Genomic DNA, 18,469 nt, shown 5'->3' with positions numbered 1-18,469 from the left:
TGAGTTAATGACATATTTATAGCCATAATACGTAAAATAAAATATTCAACCCCCATTTCTTTCTCTAATGCAGCCCCTTTCATTTTTTTTTTCATAGTCACATTTTTTGTCAAGGGGCAAGAGAGTGGACCCAGGAGCATGCACAGACCGGTAGGTGTTGACAGAGTCTCTTTATTGTCAAAGAATTGCTGATTGCAGGTTGAAAGGTGCAGGGACGGATTGTTTATTAGGGAGAACTGGTGCAAGGAGGGAGGGACAGGGAGGTGGAACAGGCTTTGTTACCGAAGCAGCTGTGGTGTGTAGTAAGGGGTCGATACACAGGTAGGCGAGAGTAGTCGGCAAGCAGTCGGGTGGTCGGATACAGGTGGGGTCGGTACACGGGCAGGCAGGAGTAGTAGGCAGGAAGGCAAGTGGTCGGATAAAGGCATTTTGATACATGGGCAGGTAAGAATAGTAGACGGGTCGGCTGGCTAGCGGTCGGATACAACTTATGGTAAAATATACCGCATAAAACGTTGCACAAACATTGGTCAATTTAACAAAAAATAAATAGACATAGAAAATAAACTTGATTTAATGTTCAGCATCCACAACTCACATATGTGGTTCAACAATCTGATAGTAAGGAAAGCTCTTGCAATAGCAATTCAAAGGACGGACGATCTGTAGGTTTCTAAAAAAGAAAACATAGGTGAAAAGTCAATGAGCCGCCATTATTTTATGGATTTCCTGCAATATACATTAAATCACTTCTCCCACCTCTTTCCAGCACCAATCCATGAGCATATACACAGCATCAGGTGCCAGTCGTGGCTTAAGCAGCCTCATACCAGCATTCAAGGACTCTACTACCTGAGCATTGGATCGGTTCTCATAGGGAAGGCGGCCCTCAGTGTAGACCTCCCACATGAGAACACCTGAAGGGGTAAACACTTTCTTGTTTGACTACGGTATATACAATGCAAATGAATATTCATGAGTGGAAAAAAGCGGAAAACATTATGTGGAAAATATTATGAAAAACTAAGGTCTGGAACAGAGTAAACTTGTGCGCTCTATTTAAAATCTGGCAAATTATCTCTCTTTCTTTAAAGATGAATAAATATGTTAATGGAACAATATAAAGTCAAACAACTTATGAGGAATTGAATCATACCAAAAGACCAGACATCAGATTTGCTGCTGAACTTGCAATATTTGATAACCTCTGGTGACGACCACTTGACGGGAAACTTGGAGCACAAAGAACTCGTGTACTGGTCATCAAGAACATATCTACAACACACAAAGTATGAGTGACGTGCGGCTGCAAAATTGCCTTTGGACGGACGTTGTGAACTACCTGGTCATGCCGAAATCAGACAATTTAACTACGTTGCTCTTTGAAATGAGGCAGTTCCTGGCAGCCTAAAATCGAAAAGCCAATAGATTAGGTAAAAATCAACTCAAACCACATTTTTATATGTATATTTTTTTTTCAATCTTTTTTACCAGATCTCTATGGATGAAGTTCGACATCTCCAAATATGCCATCCCTTCAGCGACATCAACACACATTCCCAACATTGTATCCTGGAATAAACGCCCTTTTTTGGCTCGCAGGTAGTCGGATAGACAACCATTCTCCATGAACTCCAACACCAAGCACATAGGAGAACACTGGGTGCATATGCCGTAGAGCTGAACTAGCTTTGAGTGGCCTAATCTCCTATGGGAAACATACAGAATCACACATTGCCTCAGTTGATGATTCCCCAGGCTGACGAACCAAGGTGTGCACTTACATCATGACTTTTGCCTCTTCTTTAAATTCCTCATCAGACATGCAGTCTTCTCTTATCATTTTCAACGCCACCTTCTTCTCCCTCCATTGTCCGCGAAGCACCATCCCGAACTGTCCACTTCCTAACTCTTGACCAAAGGTGAGATCTTTGGGGTCTACCTCCCATGCATCTGTTGAGTATTGAGTGTACAGGATAGAACATATTCTAATATTACTAAACTAGAAACGTGTCCCTGAAGCGATGTTGTTTTTAGATGTGAACAAATGATACTGAACCCTGTTATCATAATTTTTGTATCCTGAAAGAACGAGAAAGCAGAGAATCACCAAAACCAAGGGAAATCTATTAGGTCACTGCTTCTACTGTTCATAGGGTTATATGTTATTCTTTTCATGAACAGTTGACAATACGCATACTCAGACATTGCACAAGTGGCAATTGATTTGAAACAAAAACCCCAATCACTTTATAGACGCTGCAGTCAGATACGCTCAATGCCCTCTTTGACAAGACATCACCCGGTGTCAAACACGGAACCATTTACCATCTATCCCATACAAACCACCCACATCATTAAGTTTGCCTGCATCACGTAACAACATCGAATAAATGATCTGTATCAAACATCCATCAATACAATAAGACAGAAATGCTTTGTTCAAGTAAAACTGTTGCACAGATATGAATCTGACATCACGCTCCTTGTTGTGCATTGTCGCATTATGTCCATGGCTAAATGTCCAATCCCCCATTCATGCTGGGGGATACACAAGCACCAAAAAGACTTGGGTGAAGATAATAGTCCTAGAATTTATTGTATTGTACTCGATTACCTTTGGATGGATGAGAAATTTCCTGGGAGCAGCCGCCTGACTGAGCGACAGGGTGCCTGAGACGTGTTATCAGACCTGCCGAGTAAAACACGCATTGTTTTGGAGAACAATTTAATTTGCTTGAAGACACGAAACGGCAACATTCCGCTTACTGCATAACTGGAGCAATAAATCATGTTGAGAGCGTCGCATGTGGAAAAAACTGAGCCACAGTCTTACCTGCGGCATTGTGCTGATGGTAATGGATCAACTCTGGAATGGTGCGAAACAGATAGTTCTCTGCCAAGTAAAAAGAAGACTCTCCTGTTTCTGTCTGCCTGATTTGGTAATGTTTCACACATGGTTGTTTCTCCCCATTAGATCTGCGGGCAATACATTGAAGAGATCTGGTGCATTTAGGTAGCTTCAGACAGTGAAGTGATGTCATAACGATGACAACGCTGGTTCACAGTAAATATGAAATTACCCTGGTGCTTTGGTGAATACTGACACCGTGTAGACACCTGTCTGACTTGAGTTTCGAACTATGAATGCTCCTTCTTTACCCTAGACATTTGAAAAACACACCCACAAACAGTAAAATTGGGTCATTCACATCTATTGGGTTGTAAACATTGCGAGTTGCCATTGTTATGTCATTACAGATTTGAAGTTTGAAGTCATGCTTGCGAAACGTCACAGCAGGAATTTGTAGGTGTTGGGGCTAAATCTTACTCTGGTTTACAAAAAAAACGACAATTCATTTCTTTTTCTATGCACAATGATGACAGTAATGTGTTACAAAGTATTATTTCACTGTAATATTATCACGTTTTCCGGCAGTAGATAATCTAATGTGTTCCTATGCACAGGCCGATATTGAGATTCAAATGTTATTTTTCTGTTTAATTGTGTTACCATTTTTGTACTTTTCATTAGTCAAAACGAACACAGTATTTGCTTAATTTCTTCTTCTAAAGACAATGCCAATTCATTGACTTCATTTTGATGCATGAGATCTTGCGAAATGAGGACGTCACAAGATTTCTCATCCCTGCACAGTATGAGTTTTTTTCTTGTGAAATGGAATAGACAGGAAAATGAGCTGCCTGTTAATTATGAATGACCAACTCCCTATAATGTTTGACAATAAACTTGTTTTGTTTTTACATAATATAAAGTAGGGAGCTTTGCTGAATTCATTCTCCTCGATCAACAGAACGCCTGAAACTTAAATATGAATCAAAACTTGAATAAACAAATGATTAAATAAAGTATTAAATAAATCTAATAAAATATCTCAAACAACCGCCTCTGTAATGATTTGTTTTGAATGTTTTTGTAATGTAGGAGAAAGCTATAAAAACTATTGTAAAACCCATGCATGCACAGGGGTGACATGCAAACCCAAAGGTGTTAACCACTCAACACCACCTGTCCCAGTATAAATGCAGTAAATGTCATTTTACCTCTTTGATCAACAAATCTTCTGCTTCCCCTCTGGCGATGTTCTTGTTGTACCATCTGCGAGGACACATAATAATTAAAAAAACGTTTCCATTTGCATAAAGGAAAATCCATGAACACAACCCAGAAATGTAATAAACAAAACAAACAGACCAGCATGCAGTTGATATGTACAGAATAAGACAACATAATACAGATAACATGTAACACTTGCAATGGGAACATACTCAAATCTTTCAAAGTTGTTCTCTGATGCATCAGCTATGTGTTTCCTTGGCACAAACCCAACATTTCTGTGATGACAAGAACGGCAAAGGTTCTTAAGGTTCTAATAGTTGAATTCATTTGCACCGAGAGTCCAGCAAAATAGGAAACGTTGTTTTACCCCTTTTCATCTTGAACATTCCACCAGGCAGGATGGGAACTGTCTGTCAAGATGTACATCTTGTCTTTCTCCAGTGCCAGTTCTCTGTCTCGAAACGGCGTGTAGTTCTGTAACGCAATAACCATCCTATGTGCGGTGTTTTGCATGTCAGCCTAATGAGACAAAAAATGACAGTTATTTTGAGCTTCATAACGCACTGCGCAGTTTTTCGATTGAGAGATTACACCCAAGAACAAAAACCAAAATGAAGTCTTGGCACATGATATGATCAACGGTAAAAAGAGAAAAAAGCTAAACAAAACTCAATCAAATGTGAAGCATGAGATGAATGCTTTTTGGGCTGTTCAAAAATAATGAACATCAAAAAAAGCATCTGGTATTCAATTTAAGAAAATGTTACCTCTTCAGCTGGAATCTCGGGTAGAGGTTTTTTAGAACCTGGGGTAAAATCCAAAACATGACATTTACTTGTCGATCAAGTTGACATAAACAATATAACCAAATCTAGTTACTTTGGCAGAATGTTTAATTTAGACACTAGGAGCTTTCAAACTGAAGGTTTTCCCAAAACTGTATTTCTCATGAGCTTTAAACATGACGGAATATTTTCAAGAAAACACCTACAGACTGCATATCATTATTAAAGAAAAGGATCATACAAACCGTATTGTGCTGGATCATACATTTGACAGCCCATTGCCAGTTTTTCTGACTGCATGCAGCATTTCCATTTTCCATCCACCCAAAATTGTGGGTGGTATTTTTCAACCAAATTGTTATTCTTTGTCTCTATAACAGCAAACAACAAAATAGATTCAGTAAATGAGGCCAAGATGATTTGGATTGCCTAAAAGATTTAGGAGCCTGAAAATCTAGTTCCAAACCTGCTCACCTTCTTTAAGCGCTTGCACCCACCTCATACGACAACCATTGTCTGGGGCAAATATGTAGAGGAAATGGTTGCCGTGTAAAACCTGTAGATTTTTGGGTTTGAGTGTGAGATGGCATTCAAGTCATTCTGTTGTTTAGGTGATGTATTGACAAATGTTGACTTCACCTGGAAGGGGTACTTGTAGTCACATGGAATGGGGACATCGGTAAAGACTGTCTCCACACACTTAATACTGCATAACTTGATGCAACCTTTCAGTACAGGCTTTCTCTGAGGAAAATAAAAACAAAAAAACAAATACAATTGGAGGCTAGGAGGATGCCCCAAAATTTAGAATGACCTAGCCGAGAATACTTACTCCAGGACGCTGCTCACAATACTTCAGTTCCTGTGTGTCCAGCACAAAAAGTCTCACCTTATAGTTGCATGGTGATGTTCTTTTTTTTTGCTGCGATTTTTTGATCATTGTACCCTTGAGTATTACTCTAGAGAACATGGTAACATTAACAAAGATTTAAGAAACACTGAAAGAAACGATGTCAGAAAAAAAAAAATAATAACGTCACGTTTCCGGTTGCTGGGTTGAGAAGACCACATCCTGACTCCAAGAGATGCAGACTACAAGCGCACATGTACACTTCAACTGCATAAAGTCGTCACACACAAGCATAGTCACTTTCTTTGGGTAAACTTTGATCAAATAATGCGTTTTATTGGATTGAAATTATTGCGTTCACTCATAATAAATTGTCTCGTTCTACAGTAGGTTGTGTCAGTGTGTAAAACTTAATGATTGTCACGCTAGTTGAAGTAATTGAAATAGGGGCACTGACTGAAAAATATGTATAAAATAAACGAGCGCAAAAATAATTTGTCACACTTTTACTGTGCAATAACTGCACATTTTGTACTGCCATGATTCTAAACCACGTATCTTTGTTTCTATATTGGGTGTTGACCAAAATTGGTATATGTGTGCATTTAATTTCATGAACCATAACTTTGGATTGTATGATAAAAAGAGAATCCATAGCCATCTCGTTTGCTTGCAATGATGTGAACATTATGCTTAACATTAAATATAAGAATCTCATTTCCAATCCAAGCTTCAAGACAAGCGAGGGCCACAGTCACGTGTCAATGACAGCAACCAATAGGGGCTTTAGGTCACGTCACGAGAAATCTGACCAATACAAACGAACAAATGGAGTCACGAGTGTTTCTCAGCCAATTAAATCGGAACACCCTCATTCACCATATTCGTGGTAGCACAAGCTAGCTGAATTGCTAGCTATTCTGTCATATTTCCCGTCCTTCTTAAAATTCTCTCCAAAGACGCAAAAGACTCGAAGAGCCCTTAGGAGGTAAAAAGAACAATAGCTAACTCACCATTTTTTATCTCTTAGTTCTTCTTAAATTCATTGCCAGACTCTTATGTAGACGCAATCACGTTCATCTGGCTGTTCAAGCGAGCTGCGTTCACTTAACCTGAGTTCTTTCAAACAGTTTGGCGGTTGAATTGATGCTATTGCCGAATATTTATTGCTCGGCTTAATTCCCTGCCATTGCATTTTGCATACTATGTCTCACCTTGTAGGTTTCAAAGGAAGTATTAGTTGACTTCGTTACCTCGAATGACATTTTGCATGTCTATTAGTCCCTGCTACCTCACATCATCTCTATTTATATAATGCTGTTGTTGCAATGTCCGAGCTCTTAAAAACGTGCAAATGTGTCCCCGGCATTGGATGAGTTATTTCTAATTAAAAAGTAACGATATTGATACGGCTTATTGCCAACATTTTCTGTTTATTGTCCAGAATTAAGGCTTGCACAAATGATTTCTATTTCTAGTCAAGTAGTCATCGCTGGTAGTCGCGATTAGTTGACCATTTGGATCATAATGTGAAATAATTACTGCATACTGCAGCATCAAGAAGCTGTGCTTGCTTGTTTAACCATCTTTAGTTTACGGCATGAATTCTTTAAGGTATTTGAAAATTAAAGGCAATTAAGATTATACATTATGCATTTTTTCCTTGTTAAACGTTTCAGCTCGTACCAGCATTCCTTTTTTGTTAAACATGTTGTAATTTAAATTTAATTGGAGCCCTTCTGAGAAATACCATTTTAGGTTGAAAAGATATTCTTCTTTTCTTTTTGAAAACTCATCATTTGACCAAGAGCAATTTATTTTAATCTTTCAGACCGCCATCATGGGAGAACCACAGCAGGTTAGCGCCCTGCCTCCTCCACCTATGCAGTACATCAAAGAGTACACAGACGAAAATGTCAGCAAGGGTTTTGCTCCCAAGCCACCGCCACCCATCAGAGACAGCTACATGATGTTTGGTAACCAGTTTCAGTGTGATGACTTGATCATTCGGCCACTGGAGAGCCAAGGCATCGAGAGGCTCCATCCTGTGCAATTTGACCACAAACGCGAGCTCAAGAAGCTTAACATGTCTATCCTGGTGAACTTTCTGGACCTTCTGGACATCCTCATTAAGAGCCCTGGCAGTATAAAGCGAGAGGAAAAGCTGGAGGACCTGAAACTTCTGTTTGTTCACATGCACCACCTGATAAATGAGTACCGACCACATCAAGCCCGCGAGACTTTGCGCGTGATGATGGAGGTTCAGAAACGACAGAGGCAAGATACGGCAGAGAGGTTCCAAAAGCATCTGGAGCGGGTAGTGGAGATGATCCAGGGGTGCCTCGCCTCCCTGCCTGATGACCTGCCGCAGTTGGAGGGCAATGACAGTGCTGGCGATGGAACAAGAACTCTGCATGCCGGGAGCAGTGTCGGGCCTTCTGGGCAGGCCCCGAGGCTGAAAACGGAACCCGTGGATGTTGAAGAAGCAGGAGCAAGCTGCATGGCAGCAGGCCTCCAAACCAAGATGGCTCCCGCCTCAACAAAGGACAGAATGTGGGACAAAGATGCGGCCATGTGCAGTATCATTGACAAAATTGCCTAGTATTTGCTCACAAGCTATACTGCAGATTGTGTAACTTTGTCACTGTGCTAAAAGACGCATTTGGCTTGAGTGGACTTTATTTAAAAGCTTTGTATTGTTTTATGGCCTCGGGAAGGACACCACGCACCCATCCACTTTTGTGTTCCCAAATGATGTTCAACATGTGCAGGGATTTGGAGTAAACTGAAAATTAATAGAGTAATAGGATGGCCAAGTTCCTTTTTGTATCTAATAAAAGTATTTTCAGCTGAAAGAGAACACTTGTCTGAACTGTCATTATCACAAAATTCTAAGGTAATGTACAGAAATTCAGATATCATATTTCTCATAAGGCCTCCAACAATTTTCTCAAAGTTTTTTGTAAAAACCTCTACTGTGTTGTCATAATTTGCCTATATTGGAAATATACGTAAAAAAAAGGCACCACTTGATAAATGATAAATACCATCCAGTTATGCCATAGTACTGGTATATGCAATTCTATAGATTGTAGATATAAGCTTTTGACAAGAGCAATGACTTGGAGTAATGTTCCCTCAAGCTTCCTGGAAATACTTGTATTCCTGGAAACACTCGAACCAAGCATGTTCTAACATTTTTTTTTAACAAGAGTCATTACTGAGTCCTTCTGAGAACATTTTCTGTCCACTAGAATTGCAGTTCACAGCAAGGGGCCAAACCTATTCGGTAATCTGGTTTTCATGTTGGATCTTTCACCCCGCCCCCTCGATATCATGATTTGGGAATTCCACCCACCATGTCGCAAACGATTGTGTGTTTTTGGTTACAAAAAGGAATTAACTTAAATCATAATTTTAAAAACGCATGCGATTGTGTCCATACTCGCCATATTCGGCATTCCATCTAAAATTACTCCCGAATTATGTTATGAAACTCGGGCGCTGTGGGTTTCACAACAGTGCTGACGGCAGACTGTTTAGCCAATCGGCGCCGTCGCTGCAAGGTCACGTGGTCTTTATTTATGTAACGTAATGGTGTAACACAGTAACCTGGAAATATGCTCATGTGCGTTGTATTCAGCAAAAGAGGGGTCATCCGCGGACCAAGGCACCCACGACAACATTTTCAGCAATATTCCGGTTTTGCTTGAGGAGTCGTTCGTTGCGTTTGGGTCGCTGAGGGCTTACTCAAAAGAGGGAGATTTTTTTTTTTTGTTACCTGATGGTGAAGGAAGCGCGTCATGGTTGCTAAATACAGTAATATTTTGTTAAGGTGTACAACTCAGAACGCCAACATTTGATAGGCAAAAATGTGTGCAGCTAAGATAAGATAAACAGCGGCTCAACATAGTAGGACTGCTCCGGTTCAAGTGGGGACGCGTTCATCTTTGCATTGTTATTCCTACGGTAAATGACATACAGTCGAGGAGGAAAGTCTCGGGTTTCTGTGCTGACACACCAGAACCACCATGGAGCTGTTGGAATGCCGACTCTGCTTGTTCCCGATGTGGGAGCCGGTGACCATAGCCTGCGGTCACACCTTCTGCAGGAGGTGCGTGGGGACCTACTTCCCATCGAAATGCCCGACGTGTAAAGAGAGGTTCAAACAGAGGGAAACGAGGAACGCCAAGAACAATGTTTTGCTCATCCGTGTCATTGAAAAGTGCTGGCCCGAGAATGCAAAGATTAAGTGCCACTTGCAGGAGAAGCTCCGCGCCAACCTGTACCAGGAAGCTTTACGCATCGCCAGTGACGGACTTCAGCAAGGTTAGTTTTTGGTTCCGTCACTCCGACCTCCCTTCCATGCATCACACAGAACGTTATCCTGGTTATCATCCCCGATTGATCACTTAAAGGGGAGGTCAACCCAAATATCTTCTTTACAATCATTTGTCCTGTCCTCGCTAGTTTAAGCATGACATTCTGATTCATAGTGCTTTTTACGGAATAAGAATTAGGCAACAAAACACACCCGTTTTTATCCACCTCAGCAGGCAGACGCTTTGCCACTTGCCCGTCGACTAAAATGACATAACACTTACTCAGATGATGACCACGCCTCACCTGTTTTCTGAGTTTGCTCATGTAATGTTAGTTAGCTATATTCCAAGCCAAATTCAATAAAACTGCCATAAATGGGCATATAAGCAGGCCAAAGTCAAAAGTTCCAAGTTTTACACTGCGATATTTTGCTTGAAATTAGCAGAGGTTTTGATTTAAGGCCACCTGCATCAATGTGAGATGTGTCAAGAGGTCGCTGAATGAATGAACCTAAAGCATTAACATGTCATCCAAAAACAATGGACTGATGCAGAGCCTATAGATGATACAAAATGACATATTCGAGACAATATTTTGGGCGTAGGAAAATCTATGATATTTTCATCATATCCAGTCATTGTTTTTCTTTTATTGAAATTGTGATGAAGTATATAAGGGCAACTCCCCATTATATCATCTACCCTCTATAGGCCTCTGCATGGCAATGAATGACTAGCTTTTGTAAGTCTTTTTAAATACTATGTCCTCATCTTAATAAGTGCCTTCTTGGTTTCAGTATCACACATGGGTTTAGGCTTTTGCAAACATGTAACACTTTTCTTTCGTAATCCTCATTTCATAAGCAAGAATGTACTGTATGCATAATTTCAAAGTATGGGTGGAACCCATATGTATATTATGTTAAGTAAAACCAATATGGCTGGTATGACAGCTGTTAAGTAACTTTGCTCAGACTGCACAATGAGGTTTTTTTTCTTTGCAAAAGAAAGTCAGCTGTAATGCACTCTTCAGTGGATGCATAACTCTCTATTTTTATTATTTCTTTCATGTTTATGTATGTGAGTGCATCAAATGTTTGGAACATTAAAGGTAACATGTTATTTGTATCACCAAAAATGGTTTAAGTTGAATAGATACTCAAATCTCTTCACACAGTAGGTCTCAAACTTCTCAAGGGCCGCAACCCTGCATGCTTCTGTCATAAACACAGCTCGTGCAAATTATTAGCTCAGCAGCTTGAAAATGATCTTAATCATTTGAATCAGGTGTGTTTAAGACAGAAAGCATAGAAAACATACTTCTACACGGTCAGAATTTTGGGGATCAAATCCACAACCTTTTGGTTGGAAGACCACGACTCTACTATTGTCACATCGTATTAACAACAAAATAATTTGTATTTTTTTCTCTTTTTCTTTCATTTATCGCCGGTTTCATCTTTAGTCCCAGAAGACCCAAGTCTGAAGCTGTACAGAGCAGAAGCAAACTGTGGCCTGCTGCACTTTTCTGATGCTCTGGCGGATCTTGACTACCTCTGCTCTCGACGGCCTTTTTGGATTGAGGTGATCACTGGAAAATCAATCAAAATGTTCATTGGTACTCATACATGTCACATGTTGATCTACGCCAGCTCATGTTTTGGATCTGGCTGGTTTATGCAGATAGCATGTTTCAAATGATAATTGTTTACAAATACCACATTAGTGGAAAAGAGAAATGTCTTGTTTGCTCAATCGTTCTTTCATGTTGGATTTGTACAGTAATTTCATCGCTTGAAAATGATTTTGTATCATGAGAACCTGTACGACAGTAACCTACTTATTTAGGCAGCTCATCATGCTCCCCTGTGTACACAGGGCTTCTTTCGTAAAGGGAACATACTGTTGGAAATGGCTCGGCAGACAGAATCCCTCACCCAGTTTCATCATTGCCTCAAGCTTCAAGCTGACTTTGCTCCGGCTAAGAATCAGATCAAGAAGGTAGTTCGCACCACAGCCGACTTTACTTTAAAGTAAAACAAACAGAAGAACATTTGCCTTGTCTAACAGTAATTTTACAATTTAAATCATGCTGAACACTTCTTATTTAAACTAGCAAATACATCTATTTGAAGAGTAAAGGCCCCCCGGTTCACGAGATTAATCCCTTCCGCGGTTGGGATCGTAACGCAAATTCGCTGTATAGCGGGCAATCCAAACCTATGTTAATTAGCTAATGCGTGTAAAATCCCAGATAAAAACATCTAAATTGTGTATATATATTAAAAATTGGTATCAAAATAGAATACTAAGTGCTACAAATGCATAATATACATGTGTACAATTAAATAACATCATAACAAAAATATAGAAAGGGTTTATTTACCTTTGAGCGACGTGACAAGCTTGTTATGGGGAGTCGTGATGCCGACCAATAGCAGACCAGTGTTGTAGCGACGTAAGCCGTGACGCGTGTAGTGACGTATTGACGTATGAGCGCGTTGCCCCTAGTAGACATGTTTGCCCCTAGTAGACACATACGCCATGTTTTAGAAGACAAGTTGTTTTTTATGTCTCAAGGCGAAAAAAATGGTGCAAAGCGGGGACAAAAACACGTCACAGTCACGTCGTAAGGTGAAAAAAACGTAACGTACACAAACATGAGTTTATTGCAGTTGTACTTAAATATTATGCAGTAGTCCGGTTGCAAAACCACAATGTGTTTGTCAGAGTATATATGGGTTAAAATTGCAGATCCTGGAGGCAGAGGGCATCTCAGTGCCAGAGGATGTCTCCTGCATATTGCAGGTGTTGGCTGATTACTTGGAGGCTTCCTACCCCATCAGCGGCACCCAGGTAACACACTCTGGAGGCCTCAAACATCCACATGGCGATGCTGAGGGCAAAGGGAGGAGAGACACATACCAGGTGCGTGCTCCAAAGCGGGTGAGAAGAATGCTTGCATGGTGGGAAGTGTTTGCTTGAAATGTTAAGTCGTAAAACTGTGCTTTTTTTTTTTTTTAGAGCTCCAAAGTGAATCACGACACCAGCACCGAATGCTGCCTCAGCCTCTGCCAAGCTGTTGCCTTCCTGCCTGCCAGTGAAGACGATGAGGAGATGGAGACAAGGAAGGAGGACGTGAACGACAGAGGTGCAGTCATAAACTAAAATATTGTCATTTGACGTCTTCATTTACTACCAGACATCATTTCTTTCTCTGTTCCAACTCAGTGTTCAAATTTATCAGAAAAATATTTCATGTTTCCTAATGCGCAACCTTGCTTTCATCCCAGGTGCCAGTTTACACTGCAGAGATAAAACTTTGAGCGTTCTCACTGTGTCAGACTTTGAGTGCCCTCTCTGCATCAGGTCAGCCTCCTTTTCTCTCCAAACAATATTAGTCCTCGTGGTTATATGGTTATTAGCCATGTTTAGACTAAAGGGGGTGCAAAAAAACCACACGAAAGAAAATGTTTGACTTGACTTCCTCTTTAAAGGTTGTTTCATGAGCCAGTTACCACTCCATGTGGTCACACATTCTGTAAAAATTGCATAGAGAGGAGTCTGGACCACAACCTTCGCTGTCCCCTATGCAAGCAGCCGCTACAGGAGGTAACCGCTGGCTAAATGCTGCATGCTTTGGTTTGTAATAGCAAAATAGCAAAAACACACACCGTCTTTTCTTTTTCTTTGCAGTACTTGAAAAATAGGAAGTACAATGTCACAGTTATGGTTCTGGATATCATGGACTGCCTTTTCCCCACACAAATGGCCGAAAGGAGACAAATACATGAGGCGGAAATGGCAGAACTGTCAAAGTAGGTGAAAATGAATTGAAAATTCATAAGGCGTAATTGTATCATTTAAGATGCATTTTGGATCTATTTATCCGTCTTCTTCATTACAGCCTCACAAAAGACATCCCTATATTTATTTGCACCGTGGCCTACCCTGGTGTGCCATGCCCTTTGCACATCTTTGAGCCTCGATACCGACTGATGATGCGTCGCTGCATGGAGACGGGAACTAAGAAGTTTGGCATGTGCAGCTATGAACACGGCAAGGGGTAGGCCAATCACACAAATTCCATATTTTAACCATAACGTTCATCAGAATTTTTATTGTACTTTCCCCTCACGGTAAAGCACACCAATTGGAGGTAGAGGATAAATTGATGCCTGTCAGTGATAGACAAGCAGAAAATGAAGTCAGAATGAAATTTAAGATCAGAAGAAAAGTAACCGTCGCACGCAAATGTGACTCATTTCAGTTTGTCTGCGCCGCTTGCCCGGCAGGAAAAATTTTGATAGCATAAATGTCAGGTTCACCTAAGAGATATTTGTGAAAAACTATAAACAAAGAAGAAGAAAAGGCATTCATTTCTGTTAATGCATGAGGAGAACGTAGAAGGACTGCATGAATGAAATTGTGCCGTGTTCTGAAGCAGTCTCTTTGAACCCTCTCTTTTTATTTGTTTGAGAGGTTCCTAGGTTACATGAAGGTTCCAGCCGTAAAAGGGCAAAAGTTTCTAATCATTTGAAACGTCAAAATTCCATATCTTTTCCGACCCTAGTTTTCAAATCCGGCCACTTATCAATGAATAGAAGCAGGATGTTTTCCTGCGACAAATACATTGTCTCATACAAACTTTGCTTGATCTGGAATAAAATGGATCCGTTTTAGAAGCAAATAATCTTCCAATTTGGAAAGCAGAGAATCAGCTCGGGAATGCAATGACTATCAAGAAATCCGGATCAGTTTGATGACTCAATTCAACCATCTCTCGTTTGCTTTTCCCAAGATTTGCAGACTATGGCTGCATGCTGGAGATTCTTAGCTTGGAGCTACTGCCAGATGGACGGTCCTATGTGGACAGTGTCGGTACCAACAGGTTCCGAGTATTAAAAAGAGGCTTGAGGGATGGCTACCACACGGCTGATATTGAATATCTGGAGGATACCAAGGTAAGACTTACTCAAGGCGTTCGGTTGATGGGATTTGGATCTATGGAAATTTCTGTTATACAGGTCGAAGGGAGTGAATTGGAACTCCTGCAACGTCTCCATGACAGTGTCTATCAACAAGCTCAGGACTGGTATCAGCGCCTTGGCAGCCGCATGAGAGAACAGATCAACAGGCAGTATGGCATCATGCCTAGTGTGGAGGAGAACATTCAGGTCGGGGCTTTTGACATACAGTAATGCAGATCGATATTCATTTATTCTTTCGCCGTGCGTTCTCACTCGCGCATGAGCTTGATGTACAGCAACAGACAAGACTGGCCAGATAGTCAATCAGCGTACGGCCACTCCTACAAGACGCATTTTTGGCTCCCGGCACGACCATTAACCAATGAGGGCAGGAGTGGATGACAAACCCTGCCCTCATTGGTCGATGTCGCGCCGGGAGCCTATCTTGTTGGAATGCCCATATAATGATTGACTTTGTGTCTTGCCAGCCTTGTAGATTTTTGTACCTCAAGCTCATATGTGAATGAGAAAGCACAGTAGAAAGAATTAAAAAAAAAAAAATCTTGGCGACCATCGACCAATAAGGGCAGGAGTGGATTACATCCCCTGCCCTAATTGGTCAATGTTGCACCAGGAGCCTATCACGTGTCTTGTAGGAGTGCCCGTGTACTGATTGACTGAGTGTTTGGTGTATATTTTTTTCCAGGCCTCGTCCAATGGTCCAGCTTGGTGCTGGTGGCTGCTGTCTGTTCTCCAGCTGGACCCCGCTTATCAGACGACGGTCCTCTCCCTCTCTTCGCTTAAAGACCGCCTCGGTCATCTACGCCTCATCCTCGAGTACTTCTCTCAGAGTTAATCACAGGATCATGCTGCAACCTCTGAGATAAACGTCTGAGGGTCAAATCTTTCTCCTCTGCATAATATTTGAGTGAAGCTAAAAAAATATATATTGAGTTCACTTACATCTGAAATTTTGGGCTAAACTTCTAGGACTACATGAAAGCAAAGGGACTGTAAATTCACACCTCAAGGCAAAATCATATGATCCAAACCATAAATTTGAATTTATAACAAAATCTTTAAAACTGTTTTTCATCATGGACAGCAGGAAGTGCTGCAGGTGCTGCATTGTCCGTAGCTATAACAAACATGGCCACCTCCAGAGAAATGCCAGCCCCTATGTAATATCATTTAATGATAACTAGACCTATGATTACATGTAAAACGTACTGTTGGTCATCAAGAACACATATATTTGCAAGTTTTTGAAATTTGCAATCATTTAATTTATTCCCTTTTAATGAAAAGCAGTCTAAATCTTACACACTGTCCCTTTAAGTTATCTAACATTGGCTTGTGTGTCTTGCTATTTCTGTATGCCTTTTTTTTTTAACATAAAATATCAGATAGGACAATCCTGCAGATTCCTGATAACGATCCTGATCATTTGAACAAGGGGTGTCAGTAAAAGAAACCTGAGAAACGGAGGATCGAATCAGGACACCCCTGTAATAAGCAGACAACAGTTCCTCCGATTTAGTACCTATGTCAATGTTGTAAAAGAGAACGAGCACTAGATGTCGCTGTTTACTCGAAAATAACATCCATAAATAGGCAAGTTAGAAAACTTATTAGTCATTGTTACAGAAGGCAATTGAAATGATGGTGACCTTCATAACAAATTCCCGATGACTAATTTCTTTGGGATTTCTATGCACACACACAAAAAAGCGTTCATTATTGGTCGTGCAACTAACTATAAATAATCGATAAATCTGGCAAATATTTTGCCAATGTGATTAATGAATTGACTTAAAAAAAATTGTTTTAGTTGACATTCCTTTATTTTTGAATTCATACTGACAAATAATTAACAATTAGTAAGCAAATACATTGGTATTTTTTACTTTTTCCAAAAATAAAAGCAAATATTTCATTTTGATTCAACACATATTGAATGTCTTGGTCTTATGATCTACCGAAATTGGATAAAATCCACCATACCGTTGAATAACAAATTTCAAGGCCTCATTAATTCGAAAAATGAATAATTGTTGATTGTTTCACCACTTTATCATTTCTAGTTACTAGATTTCCTCACCAATTGTCATATGATCACGTTTACCTCTTGCTAGTACCCCCTTATCCTTGGCAGCCATTTGGTGCGGCTGTTTTTTCTACCTTTGAATATAAAAACACCCACGTTTCGTAAAAGTGATTGTTGCATTAATGTTATTCTGTGTGTAAACTTGCACCTACTTGAATGCATTTTCGGTTTGTTTTTTAATGAAAGCCAACAGCCGCGTTTGCCAACTGATGTTGTTGGTCACTTTGTGGCGGATTGTTTCAGCTGTTGACAACCTTTCGTTTTTGTGCATGCATTGCCAGTAAATCGTCAACGGCGGGTGTCATTATTTGTGTCATCCGCATTAAGGTTCCCTGTTTGTACTCTTTCATTGCTTGTAAACCTTTTTGTTTTATTTACTATAGTGGTAAGGCCACTTTGAAGGTCATCGCGTCAGCTCCATCTTTTGGAGGCTGCTCAGCATCACGGACTGAGGGAAAACTCTGAAATAAAATGGCCATGGTCAAAATACGGATACAGTAAATCCCAACAATGGGTAATTTACAATGATAGTTGGCTCAAGCAGTGCCCCAGGACTTTTGTGGGGGGCCCCCTCTGCCCTCAATCATACTGCTTTGAGTGCCTTTGAGCGTCTTACAGGTTGTATGAAACAAAGTGACAACATACAGCGTCCTTCTGGCGTCATTTGATGGACAAAGTGCTACATTCCATGAATTGCCAAAGCTGCATGGTCATTTGTAAAAAGCTTATTTGGGAAGGATTTGGGGTCTTTTTTTTTTTTTCCTGAAACCTAAAATGTGCCATACATTGTGTGATTCTTAGACATACTATTGATTTTTTTTTTTTTTTGTAACATTAAAGTTACATTAAAGTTGAGATAAATCATGCCTTTTCTATAGCAAAACACACTTGCAGGCTCACCTTTTTTAATTGCGCCATCTCTTCAAGTGTATGTTTGTATTTTTTTGAACATTTTTCTTGGAGAGAACAAAGCAAGACTTTTTCACGCCAATGGAACTTATTCCTGGATGACACAACTGGGTAACTGACTTTTTTTTCTTCTGGGCTGGAAAAACATATTTCAAGCAGGTATTGTTCAGCAATACTCGGTGGGTTTAGAAGCTGATAGCAATCTTACATCTGGGAAGAGTTGCGGTCACTATTTTTATGTGTTATTTAATGAGTTGTATTTCATTTTACAGAGAATCTTGTTTGGACACTGCAATAAAACAAGAACACTGATTTTAACTTTGAAATGTCTTTATGTCTGACTTATCTTCATTTCTGAAAACTTGGTGTATATATATATATATATATATATATATATATATATATATATATATATATATATATATATATATATATATACAATGTG

General features: G+C 40.1%; 3 protein-coding genes across 5 annotated transcripts; 2 read left to right on the top strand and 1 right to left on the bottom strand.

The window, feature by feature from the left end:
* Nucleotides 1–71: 71 nt before the first annotated feature.
* itk (IL2 inducible T cell kinase) lies at nt 72–7,008 on the bottom strand. 3 transcript variants are annotated; one of them, XM_088430993.1, is made up of 18 exons: nt 6,931–7,008; nt 5,699–5,825; nt 5,506–5,610; nt 5,341–5,422; nt 5,112–5,237; nt 4,849–4,886; nt 4,449–4,600; nt 4,291–4,356; nt 4,066–4,120; nt 3,084–3,163; nt 2,837–2,979; nt 2,618–2,692; nt 1,785–1,953; nt 1,492–1,708; nt 1,343–1,407; nt 1,157–1,275; nt 760–917; nt 72–673 (listed from the first exon to the last, which is right to left on the bottom strand). In XM_088430993.1, the coding sequence occupies exons 2-18, from the start codon at nt 5,804–5,806 to the stop codon at nt 608–610; spliced, it is 1,824 nt and encodes a 607-aa protein (XP_088287119.1). In that variant the 5' UTR covers nt 5,807–5,825; nt 6,931–7,008; the 3' UTR covers nt 72–607. The 3 variants fall into 3 exon arrangements, with proteins under 3 accessions (XP_088287119.1, XP_088287120.1, XP_088287117.1); XM_088430994.1 differs by having other exon boundaries at nt 5,699–5,728; nt 6,730–6,981; XM_088430991.1 differs by lacking the exon at nt 6,931–7,008 and having other exon boundaries at nt 5,699–5,929.
* med7 (mediator complex subunit 7) lies at nt 6,585–8,576 on the top strand. The gene is made up of 2 exons (XM_088430995.1): nt 6,585–6,704; nt 7,548–8,576. Exon 2 carries the CDS (start codon nt 7,557–7,559, stop codon nt 8,316–8,318), a length of 762 nt encoding a protein of 253 aa, XP_088287121.1. The 5' UTR covers nt 6,585–6,704; nt 7,548–7,556; the 3' UTR covers nt 8,319–8,576.
* A 701-nt stretch (nt 8,577–9,277) lies between these two features.
* On the top strand, nt 9,278–18,354 carry lonrf4 (LON peptidase N-terminal domain and ring finger 4). The gene is made up of 12 exons (XM_088432191.1): nt 9,278–10,045; nt 11,504–11,622; nt 11,917–12,039; nt 12,793–12,966; nt 13,063–13,189; nt 13,332–13,407; nt 13,536–13,650; nt 13,735–13,856; nt 13,946–14,104; nt 14,840–15,002; nt 15,066–15,215; nt 15,715–18,354. The coding sequence occupies exons 1-12, from the start codon at nt 9,748–9,750 to the stop codon at nt 15,862–15,864; spliced, it is 1,776 nt and encodes a 591-aa protein (XP_088288317.1). The 5' UTR covers nt 9,278–9,747; the 3' UTR covers nt 15,865–18,354.
* Nucleotides 18,355–18,469: the final 115 nt, after the last annotated feature.

Source organism: Hippichthys cyanospilos, chromosome 13, assembly GCF_059441005.1.
Source record: "Hippichthys cyanospilos isolate Australia breed blue-spotted pipefish chromosome 13, RoL_Hcya_1.0, whole genome shotgun sequence".
Taxonomy (NCBI): Eukaryota; Metazoa; Chordata; class Actinopteri; order Syngnathiformes; family Syngnathidae; genus Hippichthys; species Hippichthys cyanospilos.
The sequence above is the reverse complement of the archived record's forward strand: the minus strand, read 5'-3'. Positions and strand labels throughout refer to the sequence as shown.

Excerpts from the sequence above, each read along its gene's own strand:
- med7 (XM_088430995.1), top strand. The coding sequence starts at position 7,557 with ATGGGAGAACCACAGCAGGTTAGCGCCCTGCCTCCTCCACCTATGCAG.
- lonrf4 (XM_088432191.1), top strand. The coding sequence starts at position 9,748 with ATGGAGCTGTTGGAATGCCGACTCTGCTTGTTCCCGATGTGGGAGCCG. Across the intron at positions 11,623-11,916 it reads GACGGCCTTTTTGGATTGAG|GGCTTCTTTCGTAAAGGGAA; the intron begins GTGATCACTGGA and ends CTGTGTACACAG. Across the intron at positions 15,003-15,065 it reads AATATCTGGAGGATACCAAG|GTCGAAGGGAGTGAATTGGA; the intron begins GTAAGACTTACT and ends TCTGTTATACAG.
- itk (XM_088430991.1), bottom strand. The coding sequence starts at position 5,836 with ATGTTCTCTAGAGTAATACTCAAGGGTACAATGATCAAAAAATCGCAG. Across the intron at positions 5,611-5,698 it reads ATTGTGAGCAGCGTCCTGGA|AGAAAGCCTGTACTGAAAGG; the intron begins GTAAGTATTCTC and ends TATTTTCCTCAG. Across the intron at positions 3,164-4,065 it reads AAGATTTGTTGATCAAAGAG|GGTAAAGAAGGAGCATTCAT; the intron begins GTAAAATGACAT and ends TCAAATGTCTAG.